At 44.2% G+C, this 27,754-nt stretch overlaps 1 protein-coding gene across 1 annotated transcript in view; it reads left to right on the forward strand.

Moving 5' to 3' along the window:
* The window catches only part of DEPDC4 (DEP domain containing 4), a 102,791-nt gene that overhangs the window by 33,042 nt on the left and 41,995 nt on the right, over nucleotides 1-27,754 (forward strand). The window contains exons 2-3 of the mRNA XM_063927840.1: nucleotides 26,324-26,714; nucleotides 27,569-27,717. Coding sequence (XP_063783910.1) covers nucleotides 26,324-26,714; nucleotides 27,569-27,717 — 540 coding nt within the window. The remainder of the gene's footprint in view (nucleotides 1-26,323; nucleotides 26,715-27,568; nucleotides 27,718-27,754) is intronic.

Below are 27,754 nucleotides of genomic sequence, written 5' to 3' on the forward strand. Positions count from 1 at the left end.
AATCCTTCTCTCGAAGTTGTCTGTCTGTCTCGGGCACAGTTTCTAGACTGAGTCTGGTAGGAGGGGCATTGAGGGAGGAGCCAGCCCACACTCTCAAACTCTTAAAGTGCCAGGAGCTCAGTGTCCTGTCAGCGGAGATAGTGGCTCAGACTCCTCAGGGCGGACACCCCCCCCCCCCTCCCCCTTAGTCCCACGAAGCAGGGAGGCTGTTGCCAGCAGCCTCCCTGTGCCTAAACTAACTCTTAGAAAAAAAATAAAAGTAAAGAAGCTCTAAGAGCTCCCCTAGCTGTGACCAGCTCCTCCGGGCACATTTTCTAAACTGAGTCTGGTAGGAGGGGCATAGAGGGAGGAGCCAGCCCACACTCAAACTCTTAAAGTGCCAGTGGCTCCTAGTGAACCCGTCTATATCTCATGGTACTAATGTGGACCCCAGCATCCTCTAGGACATAAGAGACACTGATGGGGATAAGGGTTATACCTGGTATAAACACAGTCTCACCTGCACCACATCCCGTTAGAATCTTTGCCTCAATTAGGTTGCTCTGCAGAGCAGTCACTAAGTCGGTTTCTGTTGTATAACCTGGGCAGAGTCCAGTTCTGAATCAAGCATGACCAGAACACCAACTGTCAGTGAAATGCTGTACACTGGAAGTCCAGCTGCACTAAGTGAGTTTAAAAATTCCACTCATACTGTATAGTCATTTTGGACGGGTTGGTATTGGGTGACCAGCAGTTGGGAGACCACCGGTCACCATACTGACGCCGGGGGCCCGCCTGTCAGATGGCCGGTGGGGAAGGTGGCGAGCGCAATGAAGCCCCTTGCGGGCTCGCTGCGTTTGCCACGCGGTGGCCTTTCCACAGATTCTATTTCCATTCTATGGGTGTCGTGCCAATCAGCGGGCTAGTCAGTGATTGGGATGCCGGCGCCGGTATTGCCGCTTGTCACATAACTGCATCCCTTTTGGACTTGAGGGGCCTGCACACGCCTAGTGTCAAGCATCTGGTTTTTCCTTTATTGCTGTGCTGGCTAACCTTTACACTCCAGCTGTTGTTGAACGACACATCCCAGCATGCCCTGCTACAGTTTTGCTATTTGGCCTTGCTAAAACTGATGAAAGGCATGCTGGGATGTGTAGTTCAACAACAGCTGTAGTGTCAAGGTTAGCCATCACTGTTCTACGGACTGCGAGAAAAGGATTTACTGGTAGGTAATTAAAATTCTGTTTTTGCCTGTCTTTTCCCAGTCAGTCCAGTTCTCATAAGGGTAAGCCAAGAGCTTATTAATCTTGGGCTGCCAGGCGTCCAGCTTCTAAGTTGACGACAAATCTTCTGCCTGACTGCACGGACCTCCTTCTGAGAGACCCCAGAGTGGGGAGGCTGACTTCTTCACTTTAGAGACCTGGCGTCAGTCTTCCACAGACACCTGGGTGCAGGAAGTGGTTTCTCACGGATATGTCTTCACCTTTCAGAGACTGACTTCACAGCACTTTGTTTATACTGTCCCTCCAGCAGATCCTCTCAGGACATTGGCTCTGCAACAGGCCATTCATGCTGTTCTATAGTCAGGAGTTATAAAGCCAGTTCCATCACTTCAACAGACAGAGTTTTAGTCCACACTGTTTCTAATCGGCAAACCAAATGGCTTTTTTCGACCCATTCTCAACCTCAGGACTCTCAACAAGTTTGTTCAAGTGCCCAGTTTTCCGATGGAAACACTCCGTTCCATTGTCTTGGCATTGCAACTTGGTAATTTTATGGCTTCCCTGGACATTCAGGATGCATACCTGCTTGTACCGATTGTCACCTTGGGCGTTACCTCAGGTTTCCATTTTTGATCCGCTTAATCAGTTTCTGGCGCTGCCCTTCGGACCAAGATGATTGCAGTCATGGCTGCACATCTCAGGCGTCTGAGAGTCTGAATTTTTCCACTTCCTAGATGACCTACTGATCCTAGCTTGGTCTCCGGAGGGTTAAGAGGATTTCTCTTATGTCATACGGGATACTGGGAATCCATTTAGTACCATGGGGTATAGACAGGTCCACTTGGAGCCATGGCCACTATAGAAGTTTGGTACCGTGTGCTGGCTCCTCCCTCTAGGCCCCAGATTCAGTTTATAAAATGTGCCCGAAGGAGCCGGTCACATCTCGGGAAGTTCCTGAAGCGTTTTCTGTATTTATTTTCAAAGTTTTTAATTTTCAGGCAGGACTGGATGGCACCAGCCTGCCTGCTTCGTGGGACTTAGGGAAGGGGGGGAACGGCCCAACCCAATAAGGTTTAATGGTCGCGTTCCCCACTGACAGGACACTAGCTCCTGAAGGAACTATTTGCAAGCCCCACCACGGCGAGCGTACATTCCAGCAGCACGCCGTAACCCCTAACAGAGCCAGAAGAAAGAAGAGTGGTGAGTACTAACCCGGTTAGTGGGTCGCCGGCCATTATTGCGACATATGGGTACGGAAACGCACGGCTTCTACACGGGGAGGAATGAGTCTCCAGACTTTGTACACTACAGTGTACACAGAACCCAGACTAGCAATACAGGTTTAAAAGGGGGCTTACTCCATTTTATGCACACACACACATAAAGCCAGTATAAAGAAGAGAGGGAAGACTGCGTGCCATTTAAGGGGCGGGGTTTCACTATGAGCGTATCCAGCAGCTCACAGGCGCCATTTTACCCTACTGCAGTTTACACAGACGCTGACTACAGGGACACACAACTCCTCCGGAGAGGCTCCAGATTACCTCAGCAGTACCAGGGGGTCATAGCAGGGGGGTAGCTATATACTAGTGTACTAAATCCCTAATCTAGGTACTTAGTCTGCGACCCGGCTAAGCTTAGCTTTAGCGGTTAAAGGCACCGTGTGCTGGTTCTATCCTCTCTGTGTCTCTCGGGAACGGTTCTTTGTGGGTTAATTGTACACTTAGTTCTGAGTGAAGTGAAACAGGGATAGGGATGTCTTCTGCTCCAGTCGAATTATATGTATTTATTAGAATAATGTCCCCAATTTATGTTCTATATAAACTATTACATCAATCAATAGGGGGTGCTGCCATAGACAATAAAGATAAGGAACAATATTGGATAGAAAAAGATTGTCTCTTTGTTGGCGCACTTAGAAGAAGAAAAGAGATAAATCTTAAAATGTAACTTTTAATATTTTTTTTATTAAAATACCTTGCAATGTGAAAGAGATATATATATATATATATATATATATATATATATATATATATATATATATATATATATATATATATGTGTGTGTGAAATTTTATACTACATTAATTATATATATATATATATATATATATATATATATATGAAATTTTATACTACATTAATTATATATAAAAACTAATTAAAACATATTTCACTGTGTATTGTTCTTTATTGCAATTACAATCTTTTTATTATGTTTAATAATTGTGACTGGGAATGTTCTCAAGGTTTTCGTGACCATTATTAATGATATTGTCATTTGAAACTAATGATATGCATTTCCAAGCTAGCCCATATTATACGGCAATGATTAAATTCTCAAGAAGGTTTTTGTCTGAGTGGTGCTAATTTTAGTAATATATCCAAAACAATATAAGGTGAACAATATGTTGGCCTTAAAGATTATATAGGAGTTTCTGTATATCCAATACCTTTGAAAGTTCTCCTATATCTGTAAATTAAAGCCTAAACTACGTATATTACGCAGACTGTTTACAGGGATATACCTCCATGTGAAGTTTTATGTTGCAGACAACGAAGATAGTACCATATATTTCAAATAATTCAAGATGACTCTGCTGACAATGGCCTTCAAATTCTTAATCATATAGCTCGTTCAACTTTTACATATCATTAGGTCTTGTCTATTACACAGGTCTAATCTGTATAGATAATCCCATATAGGGAAGAAACATTTATTCCACAAGGACTGCTGGTAAATATATGTGCAGTTTTTTTACTACACATATAACCCCATGTGGTGATGGTTCCGGTATGTATGGTCGACCATGTTATGGTCGACAGTCATTAGGTCGACCACTATTGGTCGACATTGACATGGTCGACATGGACACATGGTCGACGCATAAAAATGGTCGACATATGAAAAGGTCGACATGAGTTTTTTAACTTTTTTTGGTATTGTTTTTTGCGTAAAGTGACTGGGAACCCCAATTAGTGCACCGCGTCCCCTCGCATGGCTCGCTTCGCGCGCCATGCTTCGGGTATGGTGCCTTTGCTCCGCTACCGCTTCGCTCGGCACACTTTACCGTTCCAATCGTAGTCCATGTGGATCGTAAAGTATGGAAAAGTTCCCCAAAAGAAAAAAAAGTTAAAAAACTCATGTCGACCTTTTCATGTGTCGACCTTTTCATGTGTCGACCATGTGTCCATGTCGACCATGTCAATGTCGAAAAATAGTGGTCGACCTAATGACTGTCGACCATAACATGGTCGACCATGTGAACGGATACCTGTATACAGTCTCTATGCTGTATATATTTGTTTTGTGGTTAAAAGCTTATCTGGCTTTATATTAGAGATGAGCGCCTGAAATTTTTCGGGTTTTGGGTTCGGTTCCGCGGCCGTGTTTTGGGTTCGAACGCGTTTTGGCAAAACCTCACCGAATTATTTTTGTCGGATTCGGGTGTGTTTTGGATTCGGGTGTTTTTTTCAAAAAACCCTAAAAAACAGCTTAAATCATAGAATTTGGGGGTAATTTTGATCCCAAAGTATTATTAACCTCAAAAAACATAATTTACACTCATTTTCAGCCTATTCTGAACACATCACACCTCACAATATTATTTTTAGTCCTAAAATTTGCACCGAGGTCGCTGTGTGAGTAAGATAAGCGACCCTAGTGGCCGACACAAACACCGGGCCCATCTAGGAGTGGCACTGCAGTGTCACGCAGGATGTCCCTTCCAAAAAACCCTCCCCAAACAGCACATGACGCAAAGAAAAAAAGAGGCGCAATGAGGTAGCTGTGTGAGTAAGATTAGCGACCCTAGTGGCCGACACAAACACCGGGCCCATCTAGGAGTGGCACTGCAGTGTCACGCAGGATGGCCCTTCCAAAAAACCCTCCCCAAACAGCACATGACGCAAAGAAAAAAAGAGGCGCAATGAGGTAGCTGACTGTGTGAGTAAGATTAGCGACCCTAGTGGCCGACACAAACACCGGGCACATCTAGGAGTGGCACTGCAGTGTCACGCAGGATGTCCCTTCCAAAAAACCCTCCCCAAACAGCACATGACGCAAAGAAAAAAAGAGGCGCAATGAGGTAGCTGTGTGAGTAAGATTAGCGACCCTAGTGGCCGACACAAACACCGGGCCCATCTAGGAGTGGCACTGCAGTGTCACGCAGGATGTCCCTTCCAAAAAACCCTCCCCAATCAGCACATGATGCAAAGAAAAAGAAAAGAAAAAAGAGGTGCAAGATGGAATTATCCTTGGGCCCTCCCACCCACCCTTATGTTGTATAAACAAAACAGGACATGCACACTTTAACCAACCCATCATTTCAGTGACAGGGTCTGCCACACGACTGTGACTGATATGACGGGTTGGTTTGGACCCCCCCCAAAAAAGAAGCAATTAATCTCTCCTTGCACAAACTGGCTCTACAGAGGCAAGATGTCCACCTCATCTTCACCCTCCGATATATCACCGTGTACATCCCCCTCCTCACAGATTATCAATTCGTCCCCACTGGAATCCACCATCTCAGCTCCCTGTGTACTTTGTGGAGGCAATTGCTGCTGGTCAATGTCTCCGCGGAGGAATTGATTATAATTCATTTTAATGAACATCATCTTCTCCACATTTTCTGGATGTAACCTCGTACGCCGATTGCTGACAAGGTGAGCGGCGGCACTAAACACTCTTTCGGAGTACACACTTGTGGGAGGGCAACTTAGGTAGAATAAAGCCAGTTTGTGCAAGGGCCTCCAAATTGCCTCTTTTTCCTGCCAGTATAAGTACGGACTGTGTGACGTGCCTACTTGGATGCGGTCACTCATATAATCCTCCACCATTCTATCAATGTTGAGAGAATCATATGCAGTGACAGTAGACGACATGTCCGTAATCGTTGTCAGGTCCTTCAGTCCGGACCAGATGTCAGCATCAGCAGTCGCTCCAGACTGCCCTGCATCACCGCCAGCGGGTGGGCTCGGAATTCTGAGCCTTTTCCTCGCACCCCCAGTTGCGGGAGAATGTGAAGGAGGAGATGTTGACAGGTCGCGTTCCGCTTGACTTGACAATTTTGTCACCAGCAGGTCTTTCAACCCCAGCAGACCTGTGTCTGCCGGAAAGAGAGATCCAAGGTAGGCTTTAAATCTAGGATCGAGCACGGTGGCCAAAATGTAGTGCTCTGATTTCAACAGATTGACCACCCGTGAATCCTTGTTAAGCGAATTAAGGGCTGCATCCACAAGTCCCACATGCCTAGCGGAATCGCTCCGTGTTAGCTCCTTCTTCAATGCCTCCAGCTTCTTCTGCAAAAGCCTGATGAGGGGAATGACCTGACTCAGGCTGGCAGTGTCTGAACTGACTTCACGTGTGGCAAGTTCAAAGGGCATCAGAACCTTGCACAACGTTGAAATCATTCTCCACTGCACTTGAGACAGGTGCATTCCATCTCCTATATCGTGCTCAATTGTATAGGCTTGAATGGCCTTTTGCTGCTCCTCCAACCTCTGAAGCATATAGAGGGTTGAATTCCACCTCGTTACCACTTCTTGCTTCAGATGATGGCAGGGCAGGTTCAGTAGTTTTTGGTGGTGCTCCAGTCTTCTGTACGTGGTGCCTGTACGCCGAAAGTGTCCCGCAATTTTTCTGGCCACCGACAGCATCTCTTGCACGCCCCTGTCGTTTTTTAAAAAATTCTGCACCACCAAATTCAAGGTATGTGCAAAACATGGGACGTGCTGGAATTTGCCCATATTTAATGCACACACAATATTGCTGGCGTTGTCCGATGCCACAAATCCACAGGAGAGTCCAATTGGGGTAAGCCATTCCGCGATGATCTTCCTCAGTTGCCGTAAGAGGTTTTCAGCTGTGTGCGTATTCTGGAAAGCGGTGATACAAAGCGTAGCCTGCCTAGGAAAGAGTTGGCGTTTGCGAGATGCTGCTACTGGTGCCGCCGCTGCTGTTCTTGCGGCGGGAGTCCATACATCTACCCAGTGGGCTGTCACAGTCATATAGTCCTGACCCTGCCCTGCTCCACTTGTCCACATGTCCGTGGTTAAGTGGACATTGGGTACAACTGCATTTTTTAGGACACTGGTGAGTCTTTTTCTGACGTCCGTGTACATTCTCGGTATCGCCTGCCTAGAGAAGTGGAACCTAGATGGTATTTGGTAACGGGGGCACACTGCCTCAATAAATTGTCTAGTTCCCTGTGAACTAACGGCGGATACCGGACGCACGTCTAACACCAACATAGTTGTCAAGGACTCAGTTATCCGCTTTGCAGTAGGATGACTGCTGTGATATTTCATCTTCCTCGCAAAGGACTGTTGAACAGTCAATTGCTTACTGGAAGTAGTACAAGTGGGCTTACGACTTCCCCTCTGGGATGACCATCGACTCCCAGCGGCAACAACAGCAGCGCCAGCAGCAGTAGGCGTTACACGCAAGGATGCATCGGAGGAATCCCAGGCAGGAAAGGACTCGTCAGACTTGCCAGTGACATGGCCTGCAGGACTATTGGCATTCCTGGGGAAGGAGGAAATTGACACTGAGGGAGTTGGTGGGGTGGTTTGCGTGAGCTTGGTTACAAGAGGAAGGGATTTACTGGTCAGTGGACTGCTTCCGCTGTCACCCAAAGTTTTTGAACTTGTCACTGACTTATTATGAATGCGCTGCAGGTGACGTATAAGGGAGGATGTTCCGAGGTGGTTAACGTCCTTACCCCTACTTATTACAGCTTGACAAAGGGAACACACGGCTTGACACCTGTTGTCCGCATTTCTGGTGAAATACCTCCACACCGAAGAGCTGATTTTTTTGGTATTTTCACCTGGCATGTCAACGGCCATATTCCTCCCACGGACAACAGGTGTCTCCCCGGGTGCCTGACTTAAACAAACCACCTCACCATCAGAATCCTCCTGGTCAATTTCCTCCCCAGCGCCAGCAACACCCATATCCTCCTCATCCTGGTGTACTTCAACACTGACATCTTCAATCTGACTATCAGGAACTGGACTGCGGGTGCTCCTTCCAGCACTTGCAGGGGGCATGCAAATAGTGGAAGGCGCATGCTCTTCACGTCCAGTGTTGGGAAGGTCAGGCATCGCAAACGACACAATTGGACTCTCCTTGTGGATTTGGGATTTCAAAGAACGCACAGTTCTTTGCGGTGCTTTTGCCAGCTTGAGTCTTTTCAGTTTTCTAGCGAGAGGCTGAGTGCTTCCATCCTCATGTGAAGCTGAACCACTAGCCATGAACATAGGCCAGGGCCTCAGCCGTTCCTTGCCACTCCGTGTGGTAAATGGCATATTGGCAAGTTTACGCTTCTCCTCCGACAATTTTATTTTAGGTTTTGGAGTCCTTTTTTTTCTGATATTTGGTGTTTTGGATTTGACATGCTCTGTACTATGACATTGGGCATCGGCCTTGGCAGACGACGTTGCTGGCATTTCATCGTCTCGGCCATGACTAGTGGCAGCAGCTTCAGCACGAGGTGGAAGTGGATCTTGATCTTTCCCTAATTTTGGAACCTCAACTTTTTTGTTCTCCATATTTTATAGGCAGAACTAAAAGGCACCTCAGGTAAACAATGGAGATGGATGGATTGGATAGTTTACTAGTATACAATTATGGACGGACTGCCACGGTTAGGTGGTATAAAAAAACCACGGTTAGGTGGTATATATTATAATAATAATACAATTATGGATGGACGGACTGCCTGCCGACTGCCGACACAGAGGTAGCCACAGCCGTGAACTACCGCACTGTACACTGGTTGATAAAGAGATAGTAGTATACTCGTAACAACTAGTATGACACTATGACGACGGTATAAAGAATGGAAAAAAAACCACGGTTAGGTGGTATATATTATAATAATAATACAATTATGGATGGACGGACTGCCTGCCGACTGCCGACACAGAGGTAGCCACAGCCGTGAACTACCGCACTGTACACTGGTTGATAAAGAGATAGTAGTATACTCGTAACAACTAGTATGACACTATGACGACGGTATAAAGAATGGAAAAAAAACCACGGTTAGGTGGTATATATTATAATAATAATAATAATACAATTATGGATGGACGGACTGCCTGCCGACTGCCGACACAGAGGTAGCCACAGCCGTGAACTACCGCACTGTACACTGGTTGATAAAGAGATAGTAGTATACTCGTAACAACTAGTATGACACTATGACGACGGTATAAAGAATGGAAAAAAAACCACGGTTAGGTGGTATATATTATAATAATAATACAATTATGGATGGACGGACTGCCTGCCGACTGCCGACACAGAGGTAGCCACAGCCGTGAACTACCGCACTGTACACTGGTTGATAAAGAGATAGTAGTATACTCGTAACAACTAGTATGACACTATGACGACGGTATAAAGAATGGAAAAAAAACCACGGTTAGGTGGTATATATTATAATAATAATACAATTATGGATGGACGGACTGCCTGCCGACTGCCGACACAGAGGTAGCCACAGCCGTGAACTACCGCACTGTACACTGGTTGATAAAGAGATAGTAGTATACTCGTAACAACTAGTATGACACTATGACGGTATAAAGAAAGAAAAAAAAATACCACGGTTAGGTGGTATATATTGTAATACAATTATGGATGGACGGACTGCCTGCCGAGTTCCGACTGCCGACACAGAGGTAGCCACAGCCGTGAACTACCGCACTGTACTGTGTCTGCTGCTAATATAGACTGGTTGATAAAGAGATAGTATACAATACATACAACAATGAATATACTACTATACTGGTGGTCAGGCACTGGTTACCACTAGTCACACTGGCAGTGGCACTCCTGCAGCAAAAGTGTGCACTGTTTAATTTTAAATTAATATAATATTATGTACTCCTGGGGGCTCCTGCTATAACAACCTGCAGTGCTCCCCAGTCTCCCCCACAATTATTATAAGCTTTGCCTTTTATACATTGATGTGCAGCACACTGGGCTGAGCTGAGTGCACACAGACTGAGTCACACTGTGTGACTGGCTGCTGCTGTGTATCGTTTTTTTTCAGGCAGAGAACGGATATAGCAGAGAACGGATATATATTAAAATAAATAAAAGTTAACTAACAACAACTGCACTGGTCACTGTGGTAAACTCTGTCTGACTCTGCACAATCTCTCTCTCTCTTCTAATCTAATTTCTAATGGAGAGGACGCCAGCCACGTCCTCTCCCTATCAATCTCAATGCACGTGTGAAAATGGCGGCGACGCGCGGCTCCTTATATAGAATCCGAGTCTCGCGAGAATCCGACAGCGTCATGATGACGTTCGGGCGCGCTCGGGTTAACCGAGCAAGGCGGGAGGATCCGAGTCTGCTCGGACCCGTGAAAAAAACATGAAGTTCGTGCGGGTTCGGTTTCAGAGAAACCGAACCCGCTCATCTCTACTTTATATATCACCACAATCCGTAATATTTATCCTGTATGGTTATAAACAAACTTTAATAGTTGCTGCTGATAATCGTGTTCCTAAAATCGTCTGCTGACTGTAGTATTGACCTTGTAATTTATTCTGATAAGTAATCTAACTATTTTATTCTCGCCAATGTTGTTCACTTATTATTTTAAATAGACAACTTAAATTGCCAAGCCCGTATCAAAACGTAGAACTGCAGTTCAGGAACAAATGTTTGTTCAGTTTGATACATATTTTCTGTATGGGTTGGCAACATTGTAACAGAATACCTCAGTCTGTGCTAGGTGAGCTCTCTATGCACAGAATAAACAAGCACCATTCACATTGTTTGCCCTTTTATCACACGTATAATTATAGATAGCAGATAAGAATAACAAGGAGATATATGTCCAGCTAAACTGTATATCTCTTTATTTAGACAGCGCTGGCTCATTGATTATGTATGCAGTCACTATGATCTCATTATTTAATTCTCAATCTGTACTGCATGAACTCTAGTTGTTATAGCTCAATAAACAATAAGAAAAAAATTATGTATCCAGCTGAGCTGTTACTGTGTATCTTTACTAAACTGCGCTGATTGTTTGGTTTTGTATATAGTTAGTATAGCTTCACTATCGCCACATAATTCACAGAACCATATCTTTCATTTTATAAAAAAGATTTTCTCATTGATCAAATACATATAATATTGGGCATTAGGATTAAATAGCAGCACTGTGTATAACTGTCACTTCGAGTATTTCCATGGAAATAAAATTCCTACTCGATATGCAGTATATGTAGACACCAAGTCATATAGCAGCGTTTTTATCAATTATTTCAAGTATAATTATAATAGTATTTCTGCCCTAACTGTATCCACGGTACGCTGTTTATTGCTGCTTTGTGTATTCCCGTCCCATACCTCTCAATGGGGGTAATTCCAAGTTGACCGCAGCAGGAACTTTGTTAGCAGTTGGGCAAAACCATGTGCACTGCAGGAGGGGAGGGGGGGGGGGGGGGGGGGGGGCAGATATAACATGTGCAGAGAGAGTTAAGGTGGGTACACACTAACATATATCTGCAGATCAATTGATCTGCCGATATATCTATGGACGGATCGAGCAGTGTGTTGAGCATACACACTGCCCGATCCGTCGGGGACTGACGTCATGAACTGGGCGGGCGTGGACACACGCCCGCCCAGTTCACCTGTCAATCACCGCCGGCCGCCCCGTACACACACAGCGACGCGCCAATATATCGGTAGATATATTGGCCGTCGGCTGTGCTGCGCGGCCGACGCGATACGTCTGTGAACGACGGCGTTCACAGACGTATCGGCCGTACACACTGGCCGACGGTCCCGCGATATATCGTCCGTTCAAGAGAACGGCCGATATATCGACCAGTGTGTACGGGCCTTTAGATTTGGGTGTGGTGTGTTCAATCTGCAATCTAAATTGCAGTGTAAAAATAAAGCAGCCAGTATTTACCCTGCACAGAAACAAAATAACCTACCCAAATCTTACTCTCTCTACACATGTTATATCTGCCTCCCCTGCAGTGCACATGGTTTTGCCCAACTGCTAACAAAATTCCTGCTGCAATCAACTTGGAATTACCCCCATTATCCCATAGTTATCTTGATATTTTGCTCATATTGCTATTGGTACAGAGGTTGGCACAATAAAAACATTTAACAATTCTTAAATTTAGACATAATTGGCACAGTGAACATTATGGGGGAGATTCAAATGTTTGAGAAGTCGGTTGGGTGTCTGTCTTCTCCTGTCTATTAGATAGGAAAAAACAGACACCCAACTGACTTTTCAAACATTTGAATCTCCCCCTATGAGCGGGCATGCCAGCACCGCTCTGAAATGCTGACGTGCACGTTTTACAATTGCTTTGTCAAGGCGGACCCGATTCTTCCGGAGTAACTTTAACAGATCGGCTGTCCTATCGTGGTTTAGTATCTCATCATGTGGTTTGCAGTCCAAATACTATGTCCTGGTGGACCGCATAACTTATGTAATCTCATCTCAGTGAACCGCATACTCGTCTGCTGTGAATCACGTGCTTTTACTACCCTTACACATACAAGCAGACCTTTCACTTCTCCGAGTATGTGTTGGACTTATCACAGAGTCTGGGTACCACAAGCTGTTATTCCCTGCTCCCTGTGATATAACATATATTAATATCAATTTATTGCTTTGTAAATAAATAACTGAGTTAGGATAATTGTCTTTTTAATTCAATAGACAAAAAATATTATTATATCCTCATATTTATATTACATTGTGCGGTTGGGGTGTGTGTATCCAGAGGAAACTGATAATTGTTATCCTAATATATTATTGTAATAATATATTGTTACTTTAAAGATACTAAGGTTATAAGCCCTGTTAATAATACACATTATATTTTTATAACTGAAGCAATTACTAGAAGAATTGCATAAAAAGAAAATCACTGTGATGCCTATGACTTTGTGATAATATAGTGACTGTGCATGTGAAATAAAGCTATTGATATAAATTCATGTGTAGCCTGTAATAATTATATAATGTGTGTGTGATATGTTCATATATATACTTGTAAGTGATATTGTATAAATTACATAAATGTGATTTTAATGTAGTATAACATTTTGTCAGATATATAGGTAGCTATATATAGAGATATATTTAAAAGTTGCATTTTAAGATTTATCTTTTCTTATAAGTGCGCCAACAAAGACAATCTTTTTCTATCCAATATTGTAATTGTACACTTAGTGGTATATTCAATTAGTGTCGGATCGATTCCGACATGCATTTTTCGGAATGGATCTGACAACCCCTATTCAAATCTCATCTCAGTTCGACTTTTTCAAGTCGAACTGAGATGAGGGACCCAGAAGGGTGGGGGAGCCGCGGTGAGACCAGCGGGACAGCCGTCGGCAGATGGAGGAGATCAGCGCTACAGTAGCGCTGCAGGAGGATGTCACATAGCCGCCCGACCTCACGGCAGTGTCCTCCTGGCTCCAGCAAGCCTGACCTCACTTGCTTGAGCCGGGTGGAATCTGCCGTGAGTTGCGCGGCTGTGTGACATCCTGCTGCAGCGCCACTGTAGCGCTGATCTCTATATGCCCACGGCTGTCCCCCGTCTCCCTGCTGCTCTCTCCCCTCCCCCCCATCCTGCTCTCTCCCCTCCCCCCCTCCTGCTCTAATCCCTCATCTCAGTCCGACATTTTTTTTATGTCTGACTGAGATGGTCGAAAAGGGGGCCAAAATTCGACACAAGCACGTGGATCGGCAGCTATTCCACCGATCCACGTGCTTTTCGACAAGTCGAATTCATCGACTTGTCAAAAATTTTGGGAATATATTGAATAGGTCGAATCACGAGTCGACCTTTCAAAGTCGAAAACTGCCGTCTTTTCGACAGACGGCAGCTTTCGACTTTAATTAAATATATCCCTTAGCCTTTTGTGCTGTCACTGCTACAGTATGTCAGGCAAAGAGTGTGTTTCATGTAAGGCACAGTGTTCCTCCAGGGGGTTCACTAGTGTGTAGTATCCATTCTCAGACTAGTGGGGCATAGCCAGCATGACCAGACTCCATTAGAGAGATGAATTACACCATCGCTACTAAACTATCTCGGAATGAGTAAGAGACGCAATACTTAAGACAGTCTATGGCTGAGTTTATGCAAAAGGACTCAGTATTCAGACCAGTGTCTCAGTCCTCTACCATTTGTCTGCAAAAACGTACTTTGGCCCATATCCTGCATTCTGACTCTGATAATGAAGGGTCAGAAATGGAGGAAGGTGAGGTGGACTCAGAGGTAGGGGAGGGTACTCTGTCGCAGGGTGTTAGAATCTCTGAGAGCCTTATCAGAGACGTCCTAAATATCCCTGATAAGGTGACAGAGGAGTGTGAGGAAACTTTCTGTAAAATAAAGAAAATCCTCAGCCACTTTTCCTGTGTCAAAGGAACTAAATACCCTGTTTGAAGAACCGTGGGTTAATCCAGATAAGAAATTTCAAATTCCTAGACGGTTATTATCATCTTTTCCTTTTCCTCCTTAGGATAGGAAAAAATAAGAAAATCCACCGATAGTGGATACATCAGTCTCCAGGCTCTCACGTAAAATAGTGTTACCTGTTCCTGGTGCAGCCTCCCTAAAGGATACAGCTGATTATAAGATTGAGACTACACTCAAATCTTTGTATACAGCTGCAGGGGTGGCCCAGAGACCCACTATAGCATGTAGGTGGATTACCCGAGCCATTGCTAAATGGTCTGGTAATTTAATTGAGAGGTTAGACACCTCGACCCAAGAGGAAATTGTTTTACTCCTGCAACACATACAAGACTCTGCAAACTTTATGGTGGAAGCCATTAAAGAGACAGGTTTGCTTAATACAGGAACTACAGCTATGGCAGTATCGGCATGCAGGGGATTATGGCAACGTCAGCAGACTCCAAGAAAGCTGTTGGAAGGCCTGCCTTTCACAGGTGAGGCCTTATTTGTTGACAAACTCGACAAGTGGATCTCATGAGCTACTTGCGGGTAAGTCCACTTACTGTGCCTGCAGCTCCGCCAGCTAGGAAGGCCTACTCAGGATCCAGTTAACAGTCCTTTCGGACTGCAAAGTTTAGGGGCAAGGCCAGGGGTTCTTCTATCGCCGCCAGAAGTGCTAGATGTAAACCACGGAAACCAGCGACTGCTGGTTCACAGGAACAGAGCTCAGGCTCTGCCTCCTCAAAACCTACCGCATTTTAGTGGACCGCGATGCCTGGGAGACAGGCAGGTGGAAGCCCGGATAAAATTCTTCAGTTACATCTGGACAAGATCTTGCCAAGATCCCTGGGTCATAGACCTTAAATCCCAGGGCTACAGACTGGAGTTCCAGGATCTCCCACCTAACAGATTCTTCAAATTAGGCTTACCAGTTTCACAAGAAGCAAGCATAACCTTACAGGACGCCATTTAGAAACTGTTACTGACCCAGGTCATTGTTCCAGTTCCACCTCATCTACAAAACAAGGGTTACTATTCCAGCTTATTTGTAGTACCGAAACCAGACGGTTCGGTAAGACTGATTCTGAATCTCAAGTCATTGAACCCGTACTTACAAGTGTTCAAATTCAAGATGGAGTCTCTGAGAGCGGTGATCTCAGGTCTGGAAGAGGGGGAATTCCTAGTGTCTCTGGATATCAAGGGTTCGTACCTTCACATTCCGATCTGACCGCCTCATCAGGTTATCTATGGTTTGCACTGCAAGACTGTCACTACCAGTTCCAGGCCCTGCCATTTGGTGTCTCCACGGCACCGAAGCATGTTCACCAAAGTGATGGCAGAGATGATGATACTACACCGCAAACAAGGAGTTGAACATAATTCCTTACCTGGACAATCTTCTGATAAAGACAAGCACAAGAGAGGTGTTATTCACACCTCAGATCCCGGCGTCTTGAGGAAGTCCCGAGTCCCGGGACGAAACGCGTTGACGTCATCTCCCTGTCTGTTCGACCACACACCGACAGAAGGATCCACACGCACAAAGCCGCTGACCGGAGTTCCCGATTGTCAGCCTGCCAGCACCTGAGATTGCATCTCTTTCAGCGGTCTGAGTACAAGCGACAGCCCTAACTCAGACGCTGATTAGAAAGTCCGCTGTTCACCTGCCAAGGACCTGAGAGTGTGCTAACTCCAGCGGCCATACTACAGGCGGTAGTTATATCCGAGACGCTGACCGGAGCTCCTGCTGTCCGCTTGCCAGGACCTGTGAGTGTAACACCTCAGCGCTCATACCGCAAAAAGTGTACTGGCATCACACAGATTTACCTGTCCGTTCAGATTGCAATCTACATACTGTGCACCGGCGGTGAGCAGCACAGTTTTGAAACTATACAGAATTTCCATCTCTCCAAGTGCGTGCATTTAAACACCGGACATTCCCGCAGGTCGGGTAAGAACACACAATCTATCCTCTGCACTGGGACGCCAGTAGCAGGTGGTTGTGAGAAACTTGCATGTGACACATATTGGCAGCTGTTACAGTATTTTATTCAGTGTGACATAATTGGATGTAACAGATTTGGACAAGTCTGTTTAGTGTCACTTATATATTGTTGCCATCAATATAATTATACTACTGCTGCCTAGTTCTTGCAATATCAGTGGATCCTATCTGCCCCTATTGTAGTGTGTGGAATATACAGAATTTTAGCTGTTTAGTTATTTATGTATGTGTGTTTATTTATCTTTTCAGTAAAATATATTATCAATCAAGGCAGACTCTCTGTTGTTTATTTCGGTGGTGAGTGAAAGCAGACACACTACTGAGATTTATATATTAATATACAAACAAATACATTTGGTTTGTATTCAAGCGCACCATTGTTTTTTCTTAATCTTCTGATAAAGGCTGTGTCCAGGGAGCAGTTTTTGGAGAACATTGGTCTCACAACCAGATTACTCCTGGATCATGGGTGGATTCTGAACCTACCAATATCTCACCTAGAACTAACGCAGAAGCTTCATTTCCTGGGAATGATACTGGACACGGAGTCTCAGAAAGTGTTCCTTACCTTGGAAAAGGCAATGGTGATCCAGTCAATGGTTCGGGCTCTCATGAAGCTGATCCGAATCTCAGTACATCTGTGCATCCCCCTTCTGGGGAAAATGGTGGTTTCTTATGAAGCAATCCAGTACAGAAGGTTTCATGCGATCGTATCTTCACATGCACCAGGGGATTCGTCTGTCACCAAAAGCCAGGATCTCCCTCCTGTGGTGGTTACAAACTTCTCACCTGGCCAGAGGTTCGGGAATCAGAGAATTGGTTTCTACTAACCACAGGTGCAAGCCTCAGAGATTGGGGTGCAGTTTCAAGGAAGATGGTCAAGTCAGGAAATCGTTCTTCAAATAAACATCCTGGATCTCAGGGCTATCTACAACGCCCTTCTGCAGGCCTCATCTCTTCTTCAGAATTGGGCCATTCAAGTTCAGTCAGACAATGTGACAGCAGTGACGTACATAAACCGACAGAGAGGAACGAAAAGCAGAGCCGCAATGTCAGGTGTCAAGAATCCTCCTCTGGGCGGAAAAACACGCCGTGGCGTTGTCGGCAATCTTCATTCCGGGTGTAGACAACTGGGAAGCAGATTTCCTCAGCAGACACCACCTGCACCTGGCGGAGGAATGGGGCCTCCACCCAGAGGTGTTCCAGTGGCTGACGCGTCGGTGGGGTTATCCTCAAATCGACATGATGGCCTCTCGACTCAACAAAAAGCTCAAGCAGTATTGTTCCAGGTCGAGGGACCCACAAGCTTTAGCAGTCGACGCCGTGGCGATTCCGTAGGTCTACCGGCTGGTGTACTTGTTTCCTCCCATTCCTCTGATCCCAAAAATTCTCAAAAGGATAAAAAGGGAAAGGGTTCAAGCAATTCTCATTGCTCCGGACTGGCTGCGAAGGGCCTGGTATTTGGATCTTCTCGAGATGTTAATTGAAGATCTGTGGCCTCTGCCTCTTCGAGAGGATCTTCTGCAGCAGGGCCCATTAGTTGATCAAGACTTACCACGGCTACGTTTGATGGCATGGAAGTTGAACGGCTGATTCTAGCCAGGAGAGGGATTCCTGACCAGGTCATCCCGACTATGATCCAAGCCAGGAAGGGAGTAACATCAAAACATTACCATCGTATCTGGAAGAAATATGTCTTTTGGTGTGAGAGCAGACAATATTCTACGGTGGAGTTTCATCTGGGACGTTTCCTGCTTTTTCTGCAGTTGGGAGTGGATGGGGGCCTAGGCTCCATAAAAGTTCAGATTTCGGCCTTGTCTATTTTCTTTCAGAAACATTTGGCTTCTCTCCCTGAGGTCCAGACGTTCTTGAAAGGTGTTCTTCACATCCAACCTCCCTTTGTGCCTCCCACGGCACCTTGGGATCTCAGTTTGGTTCTGCAATTCTTCCAATCGGACTCATTTTGAAATGTTACAGGAGGTGGATGTAAAGTATCTTACATCTACCTCCTGTGGAAAACCGTCACGCTGTTGGCCTTGGCTTCAGCAAGATGCGTGTCGGAACTGGGGGCCTTGTCTCACAACAGCCCCTACTTGATTTTCCTTGAGGACAGAGCTGAACTCAGGACTCGTCAGCAATGGCTTCCTAAGGTGGTGTCAGCGTTTCACATCAACCAGCCTATTGTGGTTCCGGTTGTTACGGACGCCTCTGCTACTTCGAAGTTTTTGGACGTTGTAAGGGCTTTGAAGGTATATGTGAAGCAAACTGCTCGTCACAGGAAATCGGACTCTCGGTTCGTCCTTTATGATGTTAATAAGATTGTCTCGACATTACAGCTCTGCCGAGCAGCTACTTGGTCGGGTTCGTACACGTTTGCCAAGTTTTACAAGTTCGATACCTTGGCCTCTGAAGACCTTCAGTTTGGTCGATCTGTTCTGCAGGAACCTCAGCACTCTCCCACCCGGTTTGGGAGCTTTGGTACTCTCCAGTATCCCCTAGGACGTAAGAGAAAATAGGATTTTAATTACCTACCCGTAAATCCTTTTCTCCTAGTTTGTAGGGGATGCTGGGCGCCCGCCCGGTGCTTCGTTCTTCCTGCACGGTTACTTGGTTATTTACTGTCGTTTGATTCAGTTGTTGTCCCTGTTTTCAAGTTGGTTAGCATGGCATTCTTCTTGTTCTGGTTGTGCTGGTTCGAAATCTCACCACTTACCTATATCCTTCTCTCAAAAGTATGTCCATCTCCTCGAGCACAGTTTCCTAGACTGAGTCTTGTAGGAGGGAAATAGAGGGAGGAGCCAGCACACGTTATCAATCTTCTATAGTGCCCATGGCTCCAAGTGCACCCGTCTATACCCCATGGTACTAAATGGATTCCCAGTATCCCCTATGGACTACGAGAAAAGGATTTACTAGTAGGTAATTAAAATCCTATTTTTTTTTTTCTGCCAGCGGACAAGATAATTGTGCTCCAGTCTGGTCTGCGCAGTTTTCTTTAATGTCAGCGAGCATCCATACACTCAGACATGTAGGTCCTGGGGTCCATGGTTTCTACCTTCGACGTGGTGGAATACGCCCAATTTCTCAGAGCCCAGACAATGGTGTGGTCTCGAGAGGTTTGACTGTCCCTCTTGTGGTGACTTCTACGCAGTGTGTGGGCGCAACCAGTGCACTCTGTTTACACAAGTTGATCAATGTATTAACTCATTGTATGACATTGCGCACCTGATCTCCACCCTTGTAAGGGCAGTGTGACATGCTACTGCATTGTGTGGGATATCCTTCTACAATACAGGATAGATACTGCTCATCAATATCCGCTGCATGAAAACGGCAAATTGAATATCCTGTATGGAATTTTGTCACAGTACATTACTGATTATGATATGCTGAGTGTGAACTGCAGTTGTATAATCCAGCAAAAGGATAGATACTCATAGAAACATCTATCCCTGGAATTGGTTCTATTGTAATAATACCCTAGAAATGGTCAAACTGTAACACAGTATCTTCACACTAGACTCTGATACAATAAATCATGTTGGACAGAAACGGCAGTGTATGAAATTAAGGGAGACACTCACCGAAGCACAATGGAAAAACTTTAAGTTCATAAATTGATACAAATATAATTCAGAGCGCCCCATTTTTCTCTGGTATTCCAATCTGTTCAACAATGACTCATGAGACGGTCTCACACATTTTATATATACCTACCAGTGATACTGATGCTGAACCTATGGGGAACTATATTGTTATTTGACTGGCTTATTAGCACCGCACCCCGAATTTAGAGGTAGAATTACCATACTTGACATTAAAGGAGATTGTAATATTACATTATAATAAGACGCAATAACATCTGAGTCCCTGAATGTAAGTCACTGAAGAGAGCTGACATGTGCATTGGCATTCTCCCGCACAGTGCATTCTGTATCACAATTTCCTATTTTCTCCCCTTCTTTTTTGCGGTACTTCGTAGTGGGGGGTTTTAGTTGTTTTTATTTGTTTATTTATTTTACAAAAATGTTCCACTTTTTCAAATAAATGAATAAAAGATCATTTTTATTCCTAGGTGCACCACGCCAAGAGAAATCTTTTTATTTTCTTTCTTTTTCTGTGTTGCATATATATTATTATTTGTCATGTGGTAGCACACCCCATGTTACAATACTGGTACAAGTTGACATAAAATAAGGGGGGTCCTCTTTCTTTCTTGATATTCTGATACAGACAATATACTATACAATTGGCATTTTCCATATTTCCTGGACAAGGGATGTCCAATTTGGATCTCAGATTGGGTATTACTCACCATGGATGCCTGTCTCTGGGAATGGGGAGCAGTGACCAGCCAACAATCCTTGCAGGGACACTGTACAGTCCTCAAGAGTCACATGCCCATCAACTACTGGAACTCAGGGCAGTGTTAAAGGCACTCAGTCGTGCGCAGGACCTTCTTCAGGGTTGGCCAGTGCATGTCCAATCCGACAACGCAACTACATAGCTTACCTCAACCATCAGGGAGGAACTCAAAGTTTAGCCGCCATGGGAGAGGCAACGCACATCCTCGTGTGCAATATCTGCAGTGTTCATCCCAGAAGTTCTCAATTGAGAAGTGGACTACCTAAGCTGACAGGACATACACTCAGGAGAATGGGCTCTACATTCAGGGGTCTTTCAGGATTTAGTGGACAGGTGGGGTTGTGCAGAAGTGCATCTCGTGGCATCACGCCACAAACTACCAGTATATGGGTACAGGACCAGGGATCCCTCAGCCGCCTTTGTAGATGCTCTGGTACTACAGTAGGACTTCATTCTGGTATACATCTTTCTTCCAGTTTCACTTCTTCCAAGGGTGCTTCGCAAGTTCAAGCAGGAGTAAGCCGCAATGCTTCTCATAGCTCCAGACTGGTCGAGGCGTCCTTGGTTTGTAGACCTGCAGGGTCTGTCAATCGACACTTTTCTCTCAGACTGCCTTTAAGGCAGGATCTGTTAACATAGGGTCCGTGTCTAAAGCCGGACCTGGCTCCGCTGTCTTTGAAGGCGTGGCTCTTAAGACATCCCTTTTAAAATCTAAGTGCTTCTCTAGATCGGTTGTCCAGAAAATATTTAAAGCATGCAGCCCTGCCTCGGCAAGGATTTATTATAGGATTTGGCACACTTATTTCCAGTGGTGGTCGTTGAGGAACTACAATCCTACTATCAGAATAGCAAAAGTACTTGCTTTCCTTCAAGCAGGATTGGACTTAGGTCAAGATACAAGTATCTGCCCTGTCCATGTGGTTCCAGAGAAATATTGCTTCTATTCCAGATATTAGAACTTTCTTTCAAGGGATCCTCTGCATTCAGCTTCCATTTGTTCCTCCAGTGGCTACGTGGGACTTGTCTTTTGGTTCTGCAGGCATTACAAGCAGCTCTGTTTGAGCTATTGGATTCTGTGGATTTAAAGTGGCTGACAGAAAAGACTCTCTTCCTCCTGGCCATAGCCTCTGCTCTCAGAGGGGTATATTTACTAAGGTGTGAGGTTTTTTTTAGAAGTGAAGATGTTGCCCATAGCAACCAATCAGATTCCACTTAGGATTTATCTAGCTGCTTCTAGAAGATAATAGCTAAAAACTGATTGGTTGCTATGGGCAACATCTCCACTCCTGAAAAACTCACACCATTTTAAATATACCCCAAAGTTAGAGAGGCCAATCCCGGGATTGGCGGGATCCTGGGATTTAGGGCCAAAAACGGCTTGGATTGAAAGCTCCAATCCCGGGGATTGAGGGATCAGCGGTGAGCGTCCTCAGGGCGCTCAGATGCTGCCCGGCTTCCTCCTCCTGGCTCCCCAGCGCAGCGTGACGTGCAGTGAGAGGTCACACTGCGCTTTCACACGCTGCTGGGAGCCGCCGGGAGAGAGCTGCTGATGTGTCCCACCTGCCCGCCCCCGGTTTCTGGTGAGTTGTGTGTGGGGCGGGCAGGGCAGGGCGCTGCGAGGTGGGTGGCCACACAGGGATTCGCCAATCCCAGCATTTTTCAATCCCCATACCCGGGATTAAAAAAAATGGCTCGGTATTGGCCTCCCTACTGAGAGTGTGATTTAGCGGCACTTTCATGTCGCTCTCCTCCTTTTTTATTTTTCATCCAGACAGACTTGTCCTCAGGACTAGGTCAGTATACCTTCCTAAGGTGGTCTCCAAATTTTATATCTGTGAAGAGATTGTGGTTACAGCCTTTCAATCTCCAAACCCAGATTTAAACTTCAGATTTATCTGGAGCGAACGAAGTCTATCCGTAAATCTGATGCTCTTTTTGTTTTGTATGGTTTTCGCAAAAGAGGATAGCCTGATAAAAAGAAGACCTTGATGGCTTCGAATGACTATTGCTCAGGCATACATGGAAGCAGATCTACCTGTTCCTATGGTTCTCAAGGCTTATTCCACTCTGTGGGACCTTCACTGTCGGCTAGTCATGGAGCATCTGCTGAAAAGTTGTGCAGAACAGCCACATGGTCTTCCGTCCATACTTTGCTCCATTGTTATTCATTAGATACCTTTGCCTCCCAGGATGCTGTATTTAGGCGATGGGTTCTCCATTCTGCTCAAGAGCGTCCCCTCCCTTAGGTGATAGCGATTTAGGGCATACCCATGGTAATCCTGTGGCGTTTATGGACCCTGAAGAAGAAAATAACCATAATACCATAACCCTTAACTCTGTCTGAGGGCCTTAGACTTCACAGATCTTCCACCCTGACGGACCTGGCTTGTGGGTATTACTATTATGTGGTCACTAGTTCTCCTCTTCTTATATGAGTGTGTTTCTTTAGTGTTACATTTTTCCTTCTCATCTGTACTGCTCCTGCCTTAGGCTTGTTTACTAAACTGAATAGGCTGGGGGGGGTTTATACGTGAGGAGGACCCAGTGCATTCTGGGACTGAAAAGCTTTGACTGGTTGGTGCCTAGTTCGTTCCAAACAACCTAACCCCTATGGTAATCCTGTGGAGCCTGTGGACCTCGGCGAAATAATTAACCATGGTAAGTCTACCATAATTATTTTTTCCTTTATTATTTGTGCTTTCCTAACTGTAGCTAATCTGTTAATAGCTACACTACTTAATTGGGGGAGTCATGCAGCACCAAAGTTTGTACAGCACAGTTGCCAATGTCAGCCAGTTAGTATTGAGAGTTTCTACTGGATGTAAAAATAAATAGCGTAGACCACATGTTAGGACATATTTAGTTTAGATGTTTTGGCTTTTGTTTAACAAGTTTATTTATAATTTTTACATTTAATACAGATGCAGAGACAAGTGTACACTAGTAAACGTTGGTAATAATATACAGTCGAACCTAGCAGTGAAGAACACACAAATATGTATAACTGTGGGTTCATCTAGGTAATCTAGGTAACATAGCTTCAGGCTAAGGCGAATGTCTTGAACTTAGTAGAAGAAAAAGAAGAGCGTTACCCATCAATGCACTTAGCCATAGACAAATATAAAACAGCAATTAACCCAAGAGTATGGATGTAAGTGGGTAAAACAGACACGTAAAAACTCAATAATATAACGGATGGGGAAGAGAGAGGGAAAAAGTAAAAATGAAAAAGGAAGAGAGAAAAAGTATGAAGAGGTTAGAGCAGAAGAAAAAAGCAGAACGCCTAGTCTGGGTCATTAATGTTAATGAAAATAGGAGCATAAGGGGTGAATATAGCTATATCAATTAGAGGTTGAAAGACTGTAATATACACTTCAGAGCAAGAGCCCTGAAAAACCAGAGGGGAGAGCTCCATGTGGGGTAGTGTTGTTGGACAGAAACCAGTCACACCAGATTGGGAAGAATTGTGACGGTAGGCTGAAATCTTCTCCATGGCTGCAACATAGCAACTTATAAATAAAATATGGTGTCGAGAGGGGGGATCTATACATTTCCATTGTTTAGCAATTAGACAACGGGCTGCGTTTAAAATATGTAAAGAGAGTTTGTCCGCAGGATTATTTTAGTATAGATGTTTGACTCATTTCTGATACATGAGTCTGAGAAATACTACAGGATTTTATATACAATAATAAGTTTATGGCCAATTAGTATTCAAATTTAGAGTAAACCACAGCAAAATCTGGATGCCTGGACTGCAATGTTACTTGCCATGGTGATCTGGCGACTTATATTTGTCGAGTCCTGTCATCAGCAGACTTTCACTACCAGTCAGGTCTTATACCACCTCCCCATTTTTCCAGTTTAAATTTGAACTGTAAGCAATTCAAATCCAGTGAATAACCTGAAATGGTCCAAAGATAAGCAATAAACTGCTAGAGGTAAAAAATAAATTAGGATAGCAAATACTGAAAAATAGTGTTGATTTTTAGTTTTTAAAAAAAGCCCTTTTTCAGGGAACAGTTAACGGGTTAAAAACTTTCAGCTGTTCTGCTGCAGTGATAAAGGCTTGCCTAGGCCCTAAAGCACCACCAGTGGACTTCTGAAAACTGGAAGAAGGTCTTATGGCCCAATAAATAAATAAAAAATAATAAAAAATTTGGTTCTTGTACACTATTGAGTAGGCAAAATGATGATTCCTCTGTGTGTGGTGTTTATGTACAGCAGCAGCATGAAACCCAAACCCTAAAAAGGCAATGTTTTTTTTATATTAAAACCGTCCATGTTTTACTATTGAAAGCATTTCCCTTTGCATCGGTAATCAGCGGCTTCTACAAGCCACCACTTAGGTTTATTTACTAGGTGACCTCAAACGTCAAACAAGGAAAATGAAGCTTTATGATCTAGGGCACTTTTGCTGCATCGTGACTTGTAGAGTGATTGCGCCCTGAACCTAAAGGACTACAACATAATTTTACATCGCCATGTTGATACTCTTTGGTCTACACTTAGTTGGTCAAGGGTTCATCCTACAGCAAGATAATGACCTAAAACATACCTCAAGAGCTACCTTTTGCAGAAAAGAAAAGTATAAGACTGTAGGCTTCAAATCATGGAATGGTCAGCACAGTCGCAAGACTTAAACCCCAATTGAGCTGATTTGGCATGAACTGGACAGAAGGGTCAAAATCAAAACACACGACAAGACATTTGTGGGAACATCTACATTAGCATTGGCAAGATCTTACCAAACAATATTTGATTTGCATTGGAAAAAAGAATGCCAAGAGTGTGCTTGGTGGTTATATCTCATATGGTGGCTACTTTGAGTAAAAAATTTAGATTACATTTTGTCGAACAACATTATTCTATAGATTTGGTTTTATACTTTAATTTCAGAGGTCATCGAAATATTAAACTGCATACATTTCAATAAAACTTGTAAAATGGGGTCTTCTAAAACTTTTGACTGGTAGTGTATTTGTCCTGTCAAAGAGGGTTAGTGGTAGTAATGCTAAGATACTGAGACCTTGCCAGTAGTTTTTAGGAGGTCGATCCTGTTGACTCTGTCTTATGATTGGATTGCCGGATACAGTATACCCCCCTTACTAGTCACAAGACCATGATATATAGCAGTATACATCCATGTGTTGCAATTTCAGTATTACCTATTTATTATTGCCTGCATGCTCTCAAGTTCGTTTTTCATATTTGATTTTGTTTAACCATATTTTTAAACTAGTCATGCTTAAAAATTGTATTCACTTTTTTGTTGATTAGGCTACACAGGACCTTTCCAGGCCACCCATTTGTGGAACAGTATCATAAAAGCCCTGAACACACAAGTGGAAGTTAAGAACAGACGGCAGCATCTTCGTACTTACCCAAACTGCTTTGCAGGGTCAGACGCTGTGGACGTTGTACTTTGCCATCTCATGCAGAATATGTATTTAAGCAGCTATGATATTTCACGCACTAAAGGAGTACAGCTGTGCCAAGCCCTCATGGATCACAAAATATTCAAACCTGTTGGTGCAAAACCTTTTAAGGGTGAAGTTGAACCGGTCTTCGAGGACAGTAATAATAATTTCTATAGATTCCTAGAGTCCAGAGGAGCTGCCGACTGCTCACCCAGTGACAACAGCTATGGAAAAGAGAAGAGGCGGTCCAGGTTGGCCTTTATTTGTTAATGAAATTTGTTTTTGAGCAGAACACTTTCTCATTTTCTTTTATAATATACACCTGCATAACGCCACTAATATACTGTTGTAGGGATGTAGTCAAAAGGTCGACAATAACAGCGTCAACATTGCCAAAATGAATCAGTATTCCCAGAATGTCGACATTAGGGTGTGTGTGTGTGTATAGGGGATAGCAGGATGCCGGAGGATCAGAGGTCTGACCAGGAAGTGACTGTCACATGGCTACTACAAGACGCCGCTGCAGTCACCAGGAAGAAAATCAGTCTGTGCTGGCCACCAGGGATGATATGTCAGCATACTAACATGTCAACATTTTATCATGATAAAAAATGGAAATGTTCAACGTTATGACATGTTGACATTTTGAATATCGACATATCATACCCCCCTCCTATTATTTGGGTTCTAGTAGGGTTTGCTCTCCTTGGATACTTATCACATTGGTTAGAAGGGTAAAAATCTATGTAACTGTACGAGTGCAGAATCTGATTCTTCCAGAGTATTCCTAGTGACTGATGTGCATAAAATCTATCTTCTTCTTATTATTATTATTATTATTATTATTATGTTCTGAGTAATGGGTGTAAAGTTCTGCCAGAATGGTTGGAAGAAAGCACTAATATCTTTGTTCATTTTTATTTGTATCCCATTAAGGTGCGCAGGAAAATGAGCAAAGATTGCCTACCATATTATACGATATGTGCAGCCAGACATCATGGGGATGTTTGACAGTACAACATTTAGGAGGGTTTTGTGGCAGAATGATAAATACCTTCATGCTTTTATATAGGATTCACACATTTTCTTCCTCTCTCTAATATAGAAGTGGGCGTGTTGTAACAATATGTAACCCCACAGCCCTGGATTCTGCCAATGAGAAACTGAGCCAGCTCTTGCACTGTATCTGTGAGCATCCTAATGCACAGCTGAATTCTGATCTCCCCAAACCAACCAGTGCCCCTTCACAGAAAGGTAATGTCAAGCCGCTGGACACTGTAGCGGCTACCGT

The sequence above is a fragment of the Pseudophryne corroboree genome, chromosome 6, assembly GCF_028390025.1.
Source record: "Pseudophryne corroboree isolate aPseCor3 chromosome 6, aPseCor3.hap2, whole genome shotgun sequence".
NCBI classification, from domain to species: Eukaryota; Metazoa; Chordata; class Amphibia; order Anura; family Myobatrachidae; genus Pseudophryne; species Pseudophryne corroboree.